At 35.6% G+C, this 21,201-nt stretch overlaps 1 protein-coding gene across 17 annotated transcripts in view; it reads left to right on the forward strand.

The window, feature by feature from the left end:
- The window catches only part of LOC140667951 (bromodomain adjacent to zinc finger domain protein 2B), a 157,675-nt gene that overhangs the window by 116,305 nt on the left and 20,169 nt on the right, over nt 1-21,201 (forward strand). For 11 of the 17 annotated variants that reach the window (XM_072896376.1, XM_072896383.1, XM_072896379.1 and 8 more), the window contains exons 5-15: nt 13,454-13,681; nt 14,388-14,573; nt 15,174-15,342; nt 15,466-15,483; nt 15,723-15,969; nt 16,175-16,460; nt 17,040-17,428; nt 17,621-17,695; nt 17,769-18,071; nt 18,328-18,602; nt 19,103-19,184. In XM_072896376.1, coding sequence (XP_072752477.1) covers nt 13,454-13,681; nt 14,388-14,573; nt 15,174-15,342; nt 15,466-15,483; nt 15,723-15,969; nt 16,175-16,460; nt 17,040-17,428; nt 17,621-17,695; nt 17,769-18,071; nt 18,328-18,602; nt 19,103-19,184 — 2,258 coding nt within the window. Of the gene's footprint in view, nt 1-13,453; nt 13,682-14,387; nt 14,574-15,173; nt 15,343-15,465; nt 15,484-15,722; nt 15,970-16,174; nt 16,461-17,039; nt 17,429-17,620; nt 17,696-17,756; nt 18,072-18,327; nt 18,603-19,102; nt 19,185-21,201 lie in introns of all 17 variants that reach the window. The other 6 variants (XM_072896381.1, XM_072896391.1, XM_072896388.1 and 3 more) reach the window with 3 other exon arrangements.

The following is a 21,201-nucleotide window of genomic DNA, read 5'->3' on the forward strand; positions in this document are numbered from 1 at the left end:
TCATATATTCAAGTCACATATACGTACATACATACATACATATTATGATGATAATACACATCCTATAATTCAATAAAAAAGAGAAATCTAAATATTTATTGTGCAAATATTCGAATAAGTCCAAAATAAATAATTCATTATAAAATAATATTTAATTTACTTTTTCTTAAAAAAAAAAAAAATAAATCTTTATTTTTAAACAGTAACTTTATAAAGGTAAATAACAGATTTAAATAATTAGTTTACATAAAAAAAAATAACAAAACACGAGTAGTACAAAGTCATATTATAAACGTGTCTACATAGATTACGTGTTATCTGCATAGATTGCACGTGCGTAAAAAGATAATTTGCATAGTCCACGTGCACGCGTAAACTATTGTCGTTTATACGTGGCCGGTGCGAGTAAATGCGTAAATGCGAGTACATACTTTAACCCGACGCAAACGACGCCTCCTCTCTCGTTTGTACGTGCGCGATTGTATGTCGGTCCCACACGTGGCCGTCGGCTATATACGAACCAGGGGCGTAACTATTATGTAGTAAGAAATAACCAAAATGTATAACGAGCTATTGACGCAAATTCAACATAGAAAATATGCACGGAAAATATGAAAGAAATTTGTATTCATTATCTTATTTAAATATAAACTTAATTATTGATCAAGATCAATAATTCGCACATTTCGAACTCAAACACGGTTATTTTGAATTTAATTTCATGTCAGCTTTATAAAATAATGATAATATTTATCCGATATCGCGAAATATATGAAATCGATATTTAACATTAATCCACACACAGACTAACTCAAACAATTTAAAACAATTTAAAATGTATTACTTCTTCAAATAAGAAAGCAAATATACATTCGATAATTTAATATATATTTAGTGACGCTTGTGTATCCAAATAATAATTTTAGTTAGATAATCCTTCGAAAATATTAATTATAAATAAATTTATTTAAATTATTTAATAAATCATATTTTATTTGTGTGAATAGTACACATATATTTAAATTAATTAATACTACATGATATTGTTTTGATTAATTTTATTTCTAAATATTTATATACTGTGAGCGTGCGTGTATGTGTTTAATATATATTTCTATATCTTTCATGTTGAGTTAATAAGAATCAAGAGTGTGATTCGTATAAAACGGTGCAAAAAATATAGCGACGCCATTGGGTGGCGTTAACACAACGCGCGCCCATCACTCTCCCGTTTCTACTCGCGCAACGTTCGCGCAGCTTGATAAATGCGTTTACCGTGCTTCGAATTCGGTATATAGATACACGCGCGGGTCTCGAGGCGATGAAAAAAAAAACATGAGAGAGAGCGAGAGAGAGAGCAGAGGAAAGAGATACGGAGACACACATATAGGCGCATACACGGGCGATCTGTGTGTTATTTCCGTGCGCTACGAGATGCATCCAGCCGAGAAATACAAAAATATCAATCGATTTAGGAGTACATACGCGCCCGCACCTCTCCCCCCGTCCCCCTCTCTCATCCCATCTCCTAAAACATTAAGCCACTGAATTATGTAGCTGAGGGCAATTTCTTTTCGTGGGGATTACCTTAGCGAGAATGTTCCACGACTGCCTCGTAGCACGCTGCATAATGCACAGTTACAGCTGGACTTTAAATCGGACACCGATACCTTTCGATGTATATATATTCCTGTATCTTTCTTATCGAATGATCTTACATACCAAGAGAATTCTGATAGGAATCGTATACTCTTACTTTGGAAATAGGCGAGAATAAAAATTGATGAAATATATATTAAAGAAAAATGACATGTATAGTTCATTTACTTTTTTTGGCTTTTAAAAAAAAGAAGATATAAATAATTTTTTTTTTATCTCAATTATTTATTTGTCTATATTGTAAAAAAATTAGTAATCAATGTCATCTTATATATTCTTATCTATTAGATAATCTTCAAAGTTGTGATAATCAAATTAAGTTGAAGATAATTCGTTGCCTGTTTTTATATATAATTAGTATTATTGATATTATTTAAAGGAGGATAGATGACATTGAACTAGGAAGATTTGGAGCAGTTGTTCGAGACGAATCTATTATTATCAAAATTAAAATAAGAATATAGAAATTAATTAATTCATATTTTCAAATACATGTCTCTAAATATAATCAAATATATCATGTCTATAACTATATGATAGAGCAGAAAAACATTATTTTTTGCACATGTTTTTTTTTTCAAGTAAATTTTACAGATTTAATTTAAAAACATAATATTACACGTGTTATTTGACATAATAAACATTACATGATCAGTTTATTAAAAAAAAAGGCTAGCAAAAAATATATGCTAATCTTCTGAATTGTTTTATACTTTATTATGATGAGTTTTTACTTTAAAAACATAGTATTATTTACATCTACTTTGCATTCTATTTGGCATTTATCATAATACTTTATTTTTTATAGCTTTCCAGTTCTTGTATGATCATGATTGTATATGTGCACGCGCGCAAAAGATGAAACATTGTTATAAATACCTTGATCGTCAGACGATTCCTAAAAATCAAGCTTCTAAAAATGGAGATTTTTAAAGAAAGAGAAAAGAAGGAGAACTGTAATTGGAAATGACCTTTAAGCTATTAATTATTAATCTATTTACGTAACATATTATTCTGGGTTAGCCGGTTATGCTCGCACATGTGGTGAATTCTCTTCAGAGATGTATTAAATAATTATATATTTTCCGCAACAAAATATATATTTCTTCACATATTGCAGCAACAAAATATCACATTTGTGAATGATCAAATAGCAGTAACAAAATAAATAATTTATAGTTTGCTGATGCATAGTTTAGGAAATATCTCACGCTAATTTTTTTTCGCTAAATGTATGCGAGCTGCACGATAAACGTACACGAATCATTGAGTAATCCATTTTCTTTTCCAATTTTATCTAGTCAGTCCACCTGTCGGTTTCATACTTTTTTTCGATCTAATGACGACTCGATAATATGAACTTACTAAACTGCAATTTCGTCAAGTTTACGCTACGGCTAATAAACTTATGTCTTCGGTTCACCCGATTATATCCGAAGAAGGAAATTCGCGAGCTAAGAGAGTAATGCGATTAGATGGCGTAGGAACGAATTAACCCCCGGGGCCACCTTAAACACCGGTCTCTGCACCCACGATGATTCGATACTAGGAGTGTTTGGAAATTTGGAAGTAAGTTTTCACGAATGAATTATATGTGATTTTTTTTTAATGGGTGATATATCACAATTTGGTTGAGTATTCAATAACTATATTGAAAAAAAAGTGATACGTAAAATAATTTTATGGGAGATAACAAGCTTGTTTATTAAAAAAAAAATAAATAAAACAATGTAAAATTTTAATAATATAAAAACAATATACTAAAAAAGATTTTAATTTTGATTGTAATTTAATTGTTTTACATTGATTTCACGCTGGTAATTAAAAAAAAGTTAAAATAATCTATTTTCAACTTCAATATTTTAAATTTATTATTATTCGATGAAAAAGATGTGTCAGGAAGCTCATACATATTGTAATTTAAATTCACAACAAGCTTACTAGGCTATTTGTTTAATAGCGTTTTTTAAAAAACTGATTTTTTTACGCTGTCAGGCGATCAGCTGTTCAACGTTTAAACGTCAATCGCGTAGTCTAACGTGATCGGTTGGATTCGACGTGAATACGGCAAACTCAGCAATCCCGTCGCGATGCATTCGCGTAATCCTGGTAAACGGACAGTAGCAAGACTGCCGCTGCTATTCCTCGCGTTCCGTAAACGAAATTAAACGGATTTGGAAACGAGCCAGCCATCGCGTTGTCGGCGCTCACTGTCTACGTCTATGTTTCCGTCCCGACATTCCGATCTCTCGATCGATCGACTTGACCCCTCTGTCACAAAGGGTTCGAGGATGGTACTGTCGTTCCTCGATGGGGATTGGACGGTTATGATCGGAAATAATAACGAGGCTGTGCCGCCAAGCGAAAGGGTAGGAAGGACATGGCCTCTCGGATTTTCTCGTATCGACTTTGTATTATGTCGAGCGCGAGTAATTGCGACTTTTTCCCCGATGTCAAAGCACCTCTCTTTCCAAACTTCCAAGGTGGAAATGGGGATTCGGTGCCGCGGATTTAACGTGTTTGATGTCGCCTGATTGCTCGCCGTAACTTGTTACCGGCACGGCGGCCAACAGACGGAAAATGCGTTTCGCTTCACTGTAAATTATATTACATGAGTTACAGTTATGTACTACATAGTTGTAAACATGAAACGGCGCAAGTAATACGTAACGCGATAAACTTGCGCGCAACGCGAAGCGCGAGGAATTTAACATGAAGCCAGTATGGCATCCCGGTTGACTTCGAAAATAATAGCCCACTGTGGAATAAAGTTGCAAAAATCGCAATTTTCATCCGACACAAACGTGATTAGCGTAACGTACGATGACAGAGTTGATTACGGAGATCTTGCATTGAATATTTTTTTTTATTAATTTTTAAACTCCATGGACGCATGTGGCCGAAGGGTTGTTTCAAAGCCGTAATTGGGGACGGGAACGGTTTATCAAGACCTCGTTCAGCAAAGCGGATTTTGCTCATGACGCGCGAAATAATGCCACTACTAGAGGCGCGATATTTTGTACTGCGCGTTTGCGGTGAAAACTCGTTACGCGTTCGGAATGGATAAATTATACTGCATCTTGTTTAATGAATGAACTAACCAATATTAAATTCAATAGTATTTTTATATTTCGTATTTTATATTTTGAATGTAACACTTGGAGAATTAAATCTACAGATTTTATTTATTGATACAACATGTTTTATTTTACAATATAACACTATTTGATAACTTTTTCAATTTTTTTAGATAATTTTTATTATTTATTAATACTGTTTTTAATCGCCATAAAAATTTAAGTAATAACGTTTCTACCGAATTACTTTATATTAGTACAGAAGTTTATAAATTTTCTTTTGTTGTACATTATTAATCCTAATTTCTATGTTTATTCCGTTAAGGAGAAGTACATCGCGAACGAATTATTCTGTATTTATAAATGTGTTGAATTTTGCATGTACATATCGAGGAGAACCGGAATTCGAGACAACAAGCGAGATTCCAAGTGAATTTATTCCACTCGCGCACAGATGCTGGCAACAGTTTATTTCATAAGACCAGTACTTTCGCGCGAGTTTTGCGACTTATAACCCTTTGGTCTTCCAGCCGTGAATTACGGCAGGAAAATTACGGCTGAAAACACGTACGATTCCAACATTTGTTCGCGGAAAAATTTATGACCGATAAATCGTAAGATTTTTTGTTGCGTTCGATTTGACACTGCGCGAATAATAGCGAGTTTAATGGAAAAACAACGATGCGGCTGTTCTCTGAGGTCAATATCAACGTGGTGCGTGACAAATTTTAACATTAATCTCTTTTGTGTTTCCTCAAAATAATATCCATTGACTCTGACTCGACGCTAAATATGTACTCTTATTAATCAAAATCGAATATTTATTTTTAAATATTTTATTTAATATTCAACGTAATTCTTTTGATTTATTTATTACGAGAATAACATTTAATTTTCGCCATTTTAGTAGCAACAAGTTGTACAATTAAGATTAAAAATGACTGATTTGTTAAATGACACGTTTTCATAATAAAAATATTACTCGAAGAGCAAACATTTTACATCGTCTATATACACGGTATTCTTAATTGTTATTCTAAATGCGCACGTGCTCGCATAGACAGCGGCCTATATGTTAATTTTCGTGGAAGTTGCTCACCGCCGCGTCGTCTTTCCGGGCCGCGAGATTCGCGCCGTTGGTCCGGGCTATTTTCTTCCTGGCACGTTCCTGTCGTCGGGTACGTGCACCAAAAAAAATTCCAGCCGTATATTCTGCGTTCCGAAAATAGCGACGAGTAGTTACGTTGTGCTCTTTCCGCGATAATCATGCAGCAAGGCTTGGTCATTTTCGATTTCGACGACGCGTTTGTCGCGGAAAAATTACGTGCACGTGTTTTCTATATCGCACTTTTATCACGAAAAATTGCAAGATCATTAACAACGATCAAACATCATAAAAAAATTAAGAAGAAAATTCGACAAAATTCCAAGGTGATAGTTGAATGATTTTTACTTATGCCCCTGTATGGAGAAATCTTTGCTGTTATTGGCCAATCTAATTTATTTAATTAGAATGATATACAATATTAATTCTGCAATTTTTTAAAAATATAATAAAATAATAAACGTTTTAGATTTCTTACATAAAATAAATCTTTCAGAATTTCCTTCTTTCGAAAAAACGAAAAACGTAGTCGTATAAATATCAATCGTGAGATTAATTAAAAAAAGAAAAACCCAAGCAAAGAGTGTGCCACTCCATGTGTTATTACTCCAAAGTTACATAACGGAGAGTTAACGATTCCTCGATAACGAAACGAAGTCGAAGAATCATTGAAGCAGCGTCAATCTCTTCCGCATCGGTGAGGTCCTCGTTCGTGTTTTTCGCTTCGCTCGTCTTGCTTTCGCCGTGTGCGAACGAGCGCCAAAAGTGTACCTCTGTACGCAAGTCTGCTTCTCTCCAGGGCGAGCAAGGGCCACCACTCGTAATCCTCAGTCCCTTCCTACCGTTGGTCGGCGACCGCGCGCGCTCATCAGCCCTGCATATATATATATATATATATATATATATATATATATATATATACACATATATATATAATACGCATCGTCGATCGCGCCCCGCGTCTTCTCCACCTCGCCCTAAACCCAGGCCCGGCTCTCCCGATCCCTCCCCACTGGCCGGAGCACCGATCGATTTAATAACACGGCCATTTTCCCGGCTCACGGACCGAACGAACACGCTTCTCTCCCGAGAGCGACCGAGATGCTGCCGCTGCAGCAGCAGCGAACGCGCCGCGCCGGTGCTCTCGTCTCGTTTCATCTCGCTTTTAAAGCCCGGCGGCACACGGAGCATGTTTTGTCGCTGCCGTTCGATCTCCTTGCGTGCTGCGTACCTTCTCGCTGTATTTTGAAACGCGTTTCCTTCTGCGAGATAGCCTGTCTTGCTTCGTCTTGTCTTCTTCGTTAACCGTTTCCGTTGTACACGGTGATAAGAAATGTGGCGCAGTTGGAATCGATAAACAACGAAAACCCATTTCAGTCTTACAGAAAATCGATATCATCTTAATGTATTTTTTTAGGCAATTTCAATTAAATTACAAATCCTTTATAATTATAATATGCATATCGAATGCTAATCTAGATGAGTAGTAATTGAGATAAAAACTTAATAAAGTTGTAATTTCAAATTCGTAAGAGTTCACATTAAAATACTTTTCTATATCTTTTTTAATGTCAACTCAATTTTCTTTCGATGTACCTATATTATCGCAACTATCTTTCATTTAATAAATGTCGCACTTAATTTTATCGCATTTAAAGTTCAAGCGAATTTAAATTACATTATTGAAAATATATTACAATTTCACGAAATCAATGAGAAAAATAGAAAAAAATGCTTCCGATTTAATTTTATTTATACGTAGACACTATAATGACTGTATAATGCGATTCAAGTCACTATCACAGTTTTATTAGAAGTAATCAGAATACTGGATACCTTTTTCGGGCGAACAATTCCGGTTTAAGCTACAGAATGTCAATGATCTACCGATTGGATATTCTCGCCGATTTGGATTGACAGGAGTTAAATTTACTATGGCATTTGATATATCTGCAGATGAATGTACAGCCAGGACTGTATGTTTAAATTTATCGCGACATATTCACCATTAATCGTCCTTTCTACCTTGCTTTTGATACGCTAAATTAGTGGTTTAGAATTTTGTTTCATAAAATATTAATGGCACATTATGAGACAAAATTTATGTAATGTTATAGTAACAGCAAAATTCTTAGAAACACGATGTAAAAAGCGAACAATTTCATGTATCAATTACACTCTTTATTGATTTCAATTTTTTTTCGATTTTGTTTCTATCCATAGCTGAGTGACGATGCATCGTGAAAGAAAACAAAAGTAATATAATATAATATTTTTCTTGGTAAACATTACCTTGAAACTTGCGAACGAAGAGTCGGCAGAGCAAAGTGCGCAAAAGTCGTCGGGGCTTGAAAAAGTTTCCTAATGCAATCCAATGCATCTTTTTAAAATTTTTCCGATGGGATTTCGTTTTCGCATCGTAGAGATATGTATTTTCCGCCTTTACTTTAAGTCAACGATTTGAACAAATTGATATAATCGCTCTATATAATAAATAATTTTTTATATGAAACATTTAATCATTTTTACAAAATAAATTTATAAAATACAATTTTACATGATCATCTTATAAATGTAAAATTAACATAAAGTAAGACATGTATTTTTCTCTTCGGTTGACAGCTCTTATAGATTAGGTAGACATTGTTATTTTATGCATTTCCAGAAATATCAATTTCAAAAGAAAATGTGCGACAGAAAAAAAGAATAAGCTGAAAGGTCAAAGCAGTCTCGGTTTTTGCCAAGAGTGCAAGCGACCCGCATTGATCGGTTAAAGTGCGCCGAGTACGGTTGCTCGAAGCTCTCGTACCCGTCGATTAGCGGGAAAACAATACGAGGGAGAGCACTTTATTAGCGCGGTACGAAAAACAGGAAATTAGCGTCGCGACGCGTTCGAACGAACGCGACGACGACGACGACGACGACGACAACGACAACGACGACGTCGACGTCGGCGGCGGTGGCGGCTAACGATGACGTGTGCCAACCGAACGAACGACGATGACCCCACCACGAGATTCTGTCTTTCTCTCTCTCTTTCTCTCTCTCTCTCTCGCGCGCGCGCTCGCCACCGACGTCGTCTACACATCACCTTCCCCCCTTGTGCTCCTCTGTAATATCCCCTCCATCCCGCGCTCGTATACGAATGCTTAATCACAAATCGATAGACGTGACGCATCGCCGAAGCGCGGCCTGAGATACGTCGACTTGCCGCCGCGCTTCGGCTTATCTGCATTTCCGACGACCGTTTGGTCCGCGCGTGGCTGGCGTTGGGATTAGGGATTACGAGCGGAGCAATCGCACCGAAGCTCTCTCCCTTCGTTGCACTTCGTTTCGCCGGACTTGACGCATCTTCGCCGAGCGAACCCGCATACAGGGACGTTAATCCGTTATTATCGCCCGGAGATATGTTGAGATGTGTGAGAGTTAATCGCACAACCACGCGTATTTGCCGTACAAGGTGCTGGTCGTTGTATTTATTGAATATCTGATTGTGAGATTTAAATGATTTTATACGTAAAATTTGGAGGAAAATATTTGAAACCACTCGCGCTATACGGTACACCGTCCTGCGAAACTGTGAATATTACCGGGCGATGTTATGCCGACGTCGTAATGGGAAGGAGAGTAAAGTGTAGTGCAATTACGTACGGAGATAATGGTTCGTATTCTGCGCGTTATTGTTAATGTTCAATAATCCTCACTAGTTTTCACGCAATGTTAGTACAAATTGCGCGATTTATATTTAATATACACAAAGATAATCGTTCTCCCAATTTTTAAACATTACTTTGGAGAAGACTTATTCTAATTATTATATATATCGCCTGTATAAGATTGATATCTGATCTACTAATTGTTTTTTTTCTATTCCATTAAAAATTAATAAAATAGCAACAATTTTTAATATGTATACATAATTGACGGATCGTTACAAAATGGATTTTGACATTTAATTCATTAATCTGATGAAGAACAATAAATAAATAAATTTATATGTTTTTATTTTAGATTAATAGATAATAAATAACAAAATAATTTTAGTTGCTTATTTATTGCATTCTGGAGCTAAATATGGCGATATACTTAATATTAGTATTCATCGCATTTGATATTGCGTTTACCGCAAGATCTTTTGTGTTTAGACACGCGAAACTCATAATCCATAGCAGCCATATTTTGTATCTCATTAAATATATGAAGACGTGAGTCATTATATCATCAGGCGTTACTGCTTGTCGATCATCGTGATATTCTAATTAACCTTATGTGGACATAGATGACTATCGATTATAGCAAAATATAAACCATGTTACGATAATTGGCAGTTTAGAAGCGCATAGGTATATATATATATATATATATATATATATATATATATATATATTTATGTGTGCAATACTATAATTATATTACTCTTTAGAGTCATGTGGAAAATGAAAAACATTATTGTTGTAATGTTCTCACACGATTACGTTTCTGATATTAATGATTGATATTAAGATGCATGAATTATACTTAATTAAATATGCTAAAGCAATAGAGATAATATTTACAAATTGTCAGTATAATGAGAGATTTTCAATATGAAAAATGACTATGGGAATATATGAGATTATGCAAATTATTGCAGTTAATCTATAAATAAACTTACACTTTATGATAAACATTCTATAGGCGGAAATACTAGAGGGATATCGAGACTTCTCTCATAAATTCAAGGAGATAGATTATAAGTGACAAGTGTATGACTATACGTAACAAGTTCAATGTAGAAGTATCTCTTGAGTGTAATTGATCAATGCTCGTTAATCTCATACGTTTCCCATATCTCATATTTCTTTCGCATGCGCGATATGTGATATATTACTACAATCTAGACGAAATTTCGATGTATCGATTTATTCGAAACGCGACATTTTGTACACGTCATATCATTTACACTATATTATTTCGATAGACGTAATTTCCATCAAATGATATAGGTCACATGTCACGCATGAATATGTGTTAACGTCGTTTTACGTCAAATGGAAAAGTAACGACGAGATACACAAACATACGCCAGCCGCTCTTTCCAACGTGCGTATTTTATCGGCTGTCTTTACGAGTTCTGGCACAGCAACGTTACATCAAATGATATACATATACATATATACATATATATATATATATACATATATATATATATATATATATATATATGTACATATATGTATATAAAAATACACACCTGAAAATGGTGGTCACGGTTATGCGTTGTCGGTTATTCGAATAATGGATTGCCGTTAAAGCATGTATATTAAAGAGGAAGGCACGATACTTTCCGCTCATCGTTAAGTCATTAAGAAAAGAAAATTGTACTATATATAGGGCCGTCGTTGACAATCGAGGTCAGAGACTGAGAGACGTGAACTATATTGTAACATTCAGGAAATTGACGGTGAATGAAATTATGTATCTCGATTAAAGCTCAAAGAGAAGAGAATATATATATATATATATATATGCGGTTATTGATTATACTTTTTAAAGTATTTATTCGCGTTTTATACTTTTTATTTCCGCCACGGGTCGAGTCTCTTAAAACATTGGCATTGTTTGGAACTGCGCCAATTTAATTCTCTTCACATCGGTGATTACTATTTACAGTCCGAACTATAAATGCCCCGTCGAAGAAAGAGAAATCACAGTAGCATCATGTCAGAATGTCGGAAACGCGGTTGTTTGCGACTTTCACATTTTCACGAAACTTCAAAGACCAGGGAAAATCGATGATGAATGAAACTTTGATCCTGCTCGTGTCTCGTCCATCGTATTCACCGTGCGCAATACATTGTAAACACATGCGTATGCAAGTAAACTATTATGCGGCTGCGGCAGCGATGGCTGTTTACTGGGTGAAGCAGTCGTATAAGCCGGAGTGCGGAGAGTTCAACGACCGGTATAAATTAAAGCGCCGCTCGGATTTCAATGCCACGGCCTTACTCAAGGCCGTCGCACTCATAGAAAATCAACGGTACATTTGCGCCGGCATTCGCAACAATAAATTGTATACGAATGCGACGCGAATGATCGAGTACCGCTTTCTGCAAAATTAATGCCCTGAGATCGAGAAATTTGCTTCTTTTCGCGATAATTCGTTAAATTGCAATTTTGAGAGAAAAACTCGCGCAATAAATATCCTAGCACGTTCGTTAAACGGTAAAAGTATTTTCTATATTTTTTTCTTGGAAACGATATTGTTTCATTTTTTTTTTTTTTTTTTTTTTTTTTTTTGAGAGAGAGATATATTATGATGTTGTTGAAAAAGATACGGTTAAGAAATTGAGTTTTAATTTGAATGTTAATCGAGTTAGGGCTTTCGTACAGAATGTTTGGAAAGAATTAGTTTTTGTTAATGTCTGTACAACTGATGTTATCGTAACAAGTTCTTGGCATCCGTGAATTATTTTCATCGCGCACTTAATTTCTAAAATTATAACATGCATGCACGATTTATTCAATTACATCACTTATTCTCTCTTGCGTTGTAAAGCACTTCGTTGTCGTAATTATCAACGTGCATAACGGTTAATATGATAATATGATTTGAGAGGTAGCTTAATTACGAGATTATTAAAAAGAACAAAAACTGGTTTATTTTAGTGCTTCTGTGCAGATTTAATTTATAAGTAAAAATGCATAATTACAAGTGAAGAGAATTTATATGCGCTTAATACGAATACTTTTGCTTTATTTCAAATGTTTAAAATATTCATGTGCTGACGGAGAAATATTTCGTAAAATTATCGCGATGTATTTCCGTACTTTTTGTAAACATTTACGGTTCACATGTAACGAAATCATTTCTCAACGATTAATGTATTTATTTATCGCGTGCAAGCTTAACGTATTCGTTTCGATCTTTATATAATTCTTGCTGCGAATACATGTATGTGTGTGCATATTTCCTTTGGGCACGATAGAGAACAATAATAAATTATTAATCTAACATGGCATATTATCACGTAAACAAATGGCATATATTGCTTCCAGGTAATTAATTAATTTACTCAAATCGCCGCAGGACTTTGACGCACCAATAGTAAGCTAGGATCAATGTGAGCACCGATCTGTATTGAACAGTTATCACATACAGTTCGCACAATATGACAAAATTGATGAAAGGATCAGTATTATTGAATGAAATAACATAGAATAACATGAAATTGGATTTCACAAAGGACGAATGACTTTGCGTCATAGCGAATAGAGATTACAATACCGTTTAGATTGTTTTACGGATTGATTTTTGCTACAATGGATTATTTTTTAAAATTCTCCAAATTGATGTTTTACTTCAGACAATATATCGTGTAATCGATGCAATTTTATCATTCTTATTGATTTTGCCCAGTACCCAAACATCGTTTTAAACATCAACGAAGTTTTTCGAGATAATGTAGTTGACTCGAGCATTCGATAAATTCATATCCTTACGTAAATGTGTGTGTGTATGTACGTATGTATGCATCTATGTGTGCGTAGGTCAACGACTAATGCTCGATAAATTCATAGACGATAATTGGTAGACTCGTTCACATTCGATCTTTTCCGATTTTAATTTTAGCATATTGGCCCCGAGGCGACAGCGCGACGTCGTCGCTCTTCGGCGGGATACCGGGTGGTTATGGCTTGGGGGCCCACCATTTGCCGTCGGCTTACGCTATTCTGGGCCGGGGGGGTTCAGCGCCTGGTTTCGGGGGTCACACACCAGCCTCGGCGCCACCCCCGTCCCCGTATCCCCACAGTAGCCTTGGTACACTTAGCGTGGCTGCCAGTCAAGCTGCAAGTTTGGGTAAGTAAACCCTTCTTTACTCCCCTTACCTTGCTCCCCGTGAGATTACAATCCGTTTCTAAAGTCTTGCCGATTATCGTGGCTCTACACGTCATAAACACGGAAATAAACGTTGCTTCTTCTTGGAAGATTGTTTTCGTGATAATTTAGGATTGTTTGGCTAACGTCGGACGCGACATGTGTAGTAAACGTAGCAGAATTGCCATTAAATTTTCATGCAACGACTCAATCAAAAGTATTTCATACAACAGACCTTAATACATCGTTAAAAATTATCAATCGAGTAACTATTTAAATTTCTGTATATTATATATATTTTTATCATACATATTAAAATAAATATAAATAAATTTTTAATTTGTAAACGTTGCTTAGTTTAAATTAAACGTTATCAGAAAAAGAACATTATTAGAAATTCTACATTTTTTTGTCTAAAATATATTGTCCTTTTCTAGAAAAAGATTAGAAATATTTATCATGCCTTTCATCTACATACCACTTTGTCAAGATATATATTGAACTTGTTTATTTACATGATTATGTCATTTCTAAAAAGTTATCCTTTTGTATCTCTCTGAGAATTGGACAGTCGAGCGATGTATTGTGTGTGTATGTGTATGTGTGTGTCATGAGCCGCAGTTTAAGATTGAATTTTATGGACCGAGCGGATTTACGGAACGCACGAAAGCATTCGTTCATATTGCAGGCATCAATCCAGCAGCCAGTGCATGGTGGACAATGGCCTCTCATCTGGCGGCACAGGACTACCTCGCGAGGCTACAAGGAGCGGCAGGACTTCCCGGATTTCCGCCCGGTGCCGAGAGCCTCCTGCCGCCCTATCCCGCCTCTCTACTTAATCCCCCGTCCCTCTCGTCCCACAAGTCCAGTAAGTGTAAGTAATAACGATCGACAACATTGCATGATACGATGCTCGAGAACTGTTCGCCTCTGTACGCTTAATCCTCGATCGACGAGACCTTTTGAAATAATGTTGCTCGGACAACATATATCTTTAACAGTCTTTTCTTTTTTTTTTTTTAAACTTGTATGACAATGTATTCAGGGAGATATGATTTTTTTTATTTAATTCTTAGATTAGTTTTTTCATTTTTATATTCCTAAAACTTGTCCGAATTACTATATTTTTTTCATTCAATTTGATATATTCGTTCTTCTAATTTATTATTATAATTATTTCCTATTTTGCATATTTACAAATTTTATTATTGTATATCTTATCATTTATATTCAAAGTTATAATAATATAATTCTGAAGTCGACCCTATTTCTCTTCACGTTTTGAGTTATAAACGGGATTACTTATTAATGAGATAAAAACTTGAAAGTAGCCTTTGAAAGTTTATAAACTTACTTCGGGGAGACAATTGTCGGTTGTTGATCTTGTATTGAGACGAATGCGAACATTTTTCGATGACTTAAATTATGTAAATTGAAGATGTTCATTGTTGTATATGTTTTTACGACCAAACAGCTAAGTCAAGTAAAAGTCACAAGAGTCAACAGCCAGCCAGCAGTAGTAGCTCAACAACACCGAGTATGACGAGCAGCAGTCTGCCTGTATCCACCCAAGTACCGGTGACATCCTCTCATCATAGCACCCCGGTCAGCAGTACGCCAAATTCGCAAACGAACGTCGTCAGGTGAGAAAGTCTTGTGTGTTTCTAGTATACGGTGTAAAACTATAGACTTTTCCAGATTAGTTTTATCTAACTTTCCGCAAAATTGTGTTTTTTCATGCTATCATTTCCTCTATCGCGAGACAGTTCCGCGAAGGAAGGAAGGTGAATATATTAAACCCGTTACGCAATAGAGTTGCTTTAATAACATTTTATTCGTACACACAATCGTAAACAATTTAAAATATTTATAATAACTGTATAGAGATTTTAATAAACCTGTGTAGAGATCTTAATAAAATTAGATTCGTAAATTTCATTACTCGAAACATTTTTTCTCGCGTAATTTTATTTGTCTTAATTGCTGCTAAAAATAAATAACGTCACAATGACATGTTCTCCAGTGATCCTAGCAGTATATTGGGAGGTGTGCGTCTACCTCCTGATACGGAAATTATCAAATATACGTCGAGTATAGTCGGCCCGAAGGTTCCTGGAACGACAAACCGTGGTAGGAAGAAGACAATATCCTTGGACACTCCCAGTGTCAGCGTACACCCGCCACCCGTCCCTTCTCTTAGCGCGCATCAGACAAACACGACGTCATCCTCATCGTTGATGATGGAACCGAGGAAATATAATCGCACGGGGGTATGTACTGACTCCACTCGCGTTATCATAATTTTAAATTAGTCTAATTGCATAGAACAACATTACACGTTTATATAATTTACACTTTTTCTGACTAATAAATGAATACTCTCTCGAGAATTAACTAGTAGCATCAAATATTTTATATTTGATATAAAAACCTGTAATGCATTATGTAATTATTTTGCATTCTTTCTTTCTTTAGACCGACTCGAACGACTATAGAGATTCGGTGGATCGAGTAGAGGTGATTAAATTACCTGCCCATTCGACCAATGGCTCCGTTCTGTCGGCACCCCCGACGTACACTAGCAGTAGCAGCAGCAGCAGCAGTAGCAGCAACGCCAACAATAACGTCAATGATGCAGATGCGCCCCTAAACCTCTCTCTGAAACCCGCCACGACGAGCAATAGTTCGCCGATTTCTTGTAGTCAGCCGCTCAGTCAACTCAGTAATTTAAGCCAGTCATTACTTGCCTCCGATCGAACATGTAAGTACAACAAACGCGACATGGCGCGACTTGCTTCCGATTGTTATTGTTTTAAAAAAGTTGTTGTTAAGCGTAAAAGCATCGTGTGTTTTTATTCGACGGAGAAACTATTCGTGAAATAAAAAGATAGAAAGTTGACAATATTTTCGCAACGTTACACTCATCAGTTGATCCGTTTCAATTTCTGTTTCATAATTTATGTGCAAAGTTTTAATTCAAAATAAATTGATATAAATTAAAATTCATGTTGAACCGATAAATTAATCTTCAAATCTAAAATATTGAAATAAAATTACTCAATTTAAAAACTATAGAAAGGAGATAATCGGTAGAATCGATAGTAATCGCTCTACTTCCTCTATTTTGTAAATTATACTATTTCTAAAAAGCTATCAGAAAAAAACATTTATTACATCCATAAAAAAATAAAATACAACCCGAGAAAAGTTTGTTTCTTTAAACTAAAATTTTTCGGAGGATGAAATAAGAAAATTTATTCTTCTTATTTTTCGGAGAAACCAACTTTTCGAAGGTTATTTGATTTTATTGATCAAAGTATAACTGACCGAATTATCGCAGCGAGACGAAAACCTGGACCCAAGCCGAGAAGAGTGCCGCAGAATTCGGTGCCGGTCCCGGCGTCGCCTAGTCCTTCCTTAGCGCAATTTTTCGCCGCCGCGGATTCGCCACAACGGCCAAGTAGCGGTAGCGAGGAAAGCGAGAGCGCGAGCACTGCCACCCACCACAAGGACGGTAGGCCGCGAAATCTCGGTCGCGGTGTGTCGAAGCCTAAGAAAAACACGGTTGCATCGTTGCTAGCTCAGAGCAGAGCTTTAGGGATAAAACCCACCCCGACCTTGGATCCAACCGTGCCATTGTCTCACCAAGTGTCGTTGTTGAAAACGAATATACTGGCGCATCAAATGCACGCTTCCGCCACCGCCGGCCAGAATGACGACAAACACCAGGTAAAACTTAGACGCCACAAACCTCAAACGAGAAATTTTTTACTGTTTCGCTATTAATTTGGACACGTTATATAATCGATGAGTTGCTACGATAATCGGTAGAATATTTTTTTTTTTTTTTTTTTTATTTATTCGTTTGACTTCTGTAATTATCTAGTTTTATACATTGTTACGGATTATCTTTTGTTAAAGTACTATCACTTGCTAACGAAGATACAGAAGAAGAAGCGACCTCGACCAATTCGTGCTTCGTGGGCGAGGAGCCATGTTCGTTTTTCTTTTTTTTTTTACTTATGATTTGCTCACTAAAACCATTCTCCCTATATAGAAATCTTTGCAGGAAAAAATGAAAAACAAGTTATTGGAGGCCTCGGGAGAGGAGAGTAATATGGACGTGACCAGCGAGAGCGGCAGTAATACCGATGTTGTCACGGATACCGACGACGATAATGCAGAAGGTACACCTAGCGCGAAGAGAAGAAAGCTCAGGCCCAGTGAGAGAGACCTTCAAATGCCGCTGGAGCGCGGTTGGAAGCGTGAAACGGTTATTAAGGGGCTGGGGAAGTCGGGAGTGATAAAAGGCGACGTGTCATATTACAGTCCCTGCGGGAAAACTTTTAGGAGCAGTCCCGATTTAGTGAAGGTTAGTTGCAACATATTACAATCGCTGATTGAGCACCTTATCAAAAATAATTCGTATAAAGCTGTTGAAAGTTTAACAATACTTTACCTAAACCATCTGTCATTGTTTTTTTTTTTTTTTTTTTTTTTTATCGTGATATCTATATTGTTATATGTACATAAAATAAGGAAATTTTGTACTGAGAAAAAGGTGAAAATTAGATTGGTCAGATTATTTAGCTCTTTTTTGAAAGGAAATGTTTACTTTCTGATTCAAGTTTCTGGAGCATCAGAATCCTGCCGAGTTAACAACCGCCAATTTCTCGTTCTCTTCTCGTCCGTTGGTCGGAGAATTCTTGCAGCCAACGATGGGTCTGGCGGATGCCGAGTTTGTCAGACTCGGCGCCCAGGAAGTAGCGAGAAGACTAGAGGAGCTGAAAGTGGCTAGTACTTTCAGAGATGGACGGACGAATAATCAGTATGAGAGAGACAAGCTGGCTTATGCAAAGAAGATCGCAAAGGAAGAAGCATTACGACACAAGGAACAAATTAGGTAAGGCATTTGATTACACAAAATATATGCAAATTTTTATTTTTATTATACAACCTGTAAAATTTCCAAAATAATATTTCCAAAAAAAAAAAAAAAAAATAGAAAACAAAAGATATACATTACGTGTAGAGAATCAATGTATATTAAATTATTATTCAATCTTAATTACTTTATAAAACTATGAAAAATTAATGAATTATATTATTGTACTTAAATCAGAGTCTCACGATTGCGATATAAAATTAATATTTAATTAGTATGCATTAATTTCTTTGGCTTTAAGATCATTGCATGCGTGTAACGGTAAACGCTATTGCACATGAAAGCCTAATAATTTGAATGTCACGGCTTACTACATTATAATGCAGATCTCGGTTCTCCGCGTTCGTAAAATTTACGGACGGATAATTGCGAGCGAACTTGATTAATGATTTGTTGGAGCATTTTTTTTATCGCTTGTGGATATAATGCAAACTTAATGGTATCTTCATTCGCTATAGGCTTATTAAAGAACAAGAGAAGACGGAACGACAGGAAGCTGTGAGACGGGAACGGGAGATTAGAACTCAACAGCTGCTTGAGGTAAGTCGACATCTACCACCAAATTTCCTTCACGTTTGTCTCGATCTCGTTGTTTCATTCACACAAAAAAACTGTTCTCTTATTCTATTTGGGATACCTACTACGTTTTTTTGTATTTTGTCCACCTGTCGTGCGTGTCGCATGCTCTCTCTGTGTGTGCCGTATTTATATATATACATATATATATTATCTCCATATATATATATACATCTGTCTATATATACATATTATACGATCTTTTTTAATGAATATTCTTGTATAGAAAAACTCTCTTATATACTATATATCCGTCCAACAACCCTTTTACAACCCCTATTGTCCCAGGACACATGAGACACCCATAGCCAACCAAAACAACCGCTAGCGATAGTGACAGGAGAACCCAGCATGTCCTCCCACCTATCTTTTATTTGATGATTTTTACCCTTTTATAATTTCGCCAAATTATTGTCAACTCTGAAGCGTTTGTTCATTCTAAAATTCGTTGAGGACTGAGTGAGGATTTCAATTTCTTTATCAATTAAAAATTACTATAAAAAAAAGAACAAGAGAAATAGAAATTATTTGCGGTAAGATTTTTTTTTTATATCCAAATTATTTAATAAGAGGAATAAAAGTCTAATTTCTTTTATGATTGACTACATCTTTTTGGCGTATGTTCAAAAATACACAAAAGCAGAATTTTTTAACTTTGAATGTAGGAATCGTGAATAAATTAATATGGATGCGCCAGTATTGATTTGAATTTCAAAATTCTTTGCGCGATATTTGATGTGTTTTGAAACAATTCCATGCATTCTCAATCGATACCGATGATTTTGTAAACAGAGGTAGTACCGCTGATATATTTTACTTCTGGTTTCATCGCGAATAATGACGATAATTAATTATACGCAGTATAGAATTGCTTTTGACATAGAGAAGAGTTTACATTACAAGAAAGCATCCGAAATATAAGCTGATAAAATACGGAAGGAATTTTATCTAACATTAATTTTTTAAAATCAAAATTATAATTTTAGTTGTTCTTTCTCCGTTTCTATTCGTTAGCCACGAGAATAAAGTACAATACAATTATTCATATTTCTCTCTTCTAACAGTGTAAGATCATCAGTTCTACTTTTAACAAAATAATATAAAGTTCATAATGCGGAACTTGCTTCTATAAAATCAAGGTGTAAAGTCGAGGTTGAATAAAGAATCTTCTTATTTTTTTCTAGAAATATTTTTCATCCGGTACAATAATTCTATAAATTTTCGAAAAAAATTGTTAATTCTAATTAGAGTCTAACACTCATCACAAAGATAGATTATAATATATTAGAATGCTTACTTGTAATAAAGACTGATCGATTATTTTGAAATTTTTTTTCTGTGCAAAGAAAAACCTCAACGAAGTAGATGCGCGCAATTGTAGAGATTTCAAAAGTCCATCCATTGTGATAGTCTTCCAGAACTACCCATCGCGGAATCCTTCGCGCAAGCCAGATTACCATCCTATCCCCCTCAATCACTGTCACTCGTTCGTTCATCTGTTCCCTCGCATTCACACACGCATTCCACATCCACACGCACATCACTTGCCCAAACATACACACATAGTCCGTGCAATTTGAAGGAGACGTCAGACGACACAATAGTGTAGTAACTGTAGCTACACGTGGACTCACATGTAGTGGAGAACGCGCGAGAAATAGGGATGCCCAGATCGTATATAACCGATCCTAATCGTTTTTCCCTGGGACGTAGAGGGAATATGATACAGATGTACGTTATCGATGCATATTGCATTTAGAGGGATTAATTAATTGGCATAATTTAGTAAGATATTGATGTTAATTAAAAACGTTATTATTTTATGTGTGTTATTGTGTTGTTGTTACGTTGTGTAAAACATTATTCGAAAAATAGTCGAAAAATAATTTCCTATTATTTAATGTGTTTATTATCATTAATAAGTGCGACGCGCGAATTTCTTTTTAAGTGGTTAACCGCTTTCATGTGCTTATAGTATTTG

The sequence above is a fragment of the Anoplolepis gracilipes genome, chromosome 7 (assembly GCF_047496725.1).
Source record: "Anoplolepis gracilipes chromosome 7, ASM4749672v1, whole genome shotgun sequence".
Classification (NCBI taxonomy): Eukaryota; Metazoa; Arthropoda; class Insecta; order Hymenoptera; family Formicidae; genus Anoplolepis; species Anoplolepis gracilipes.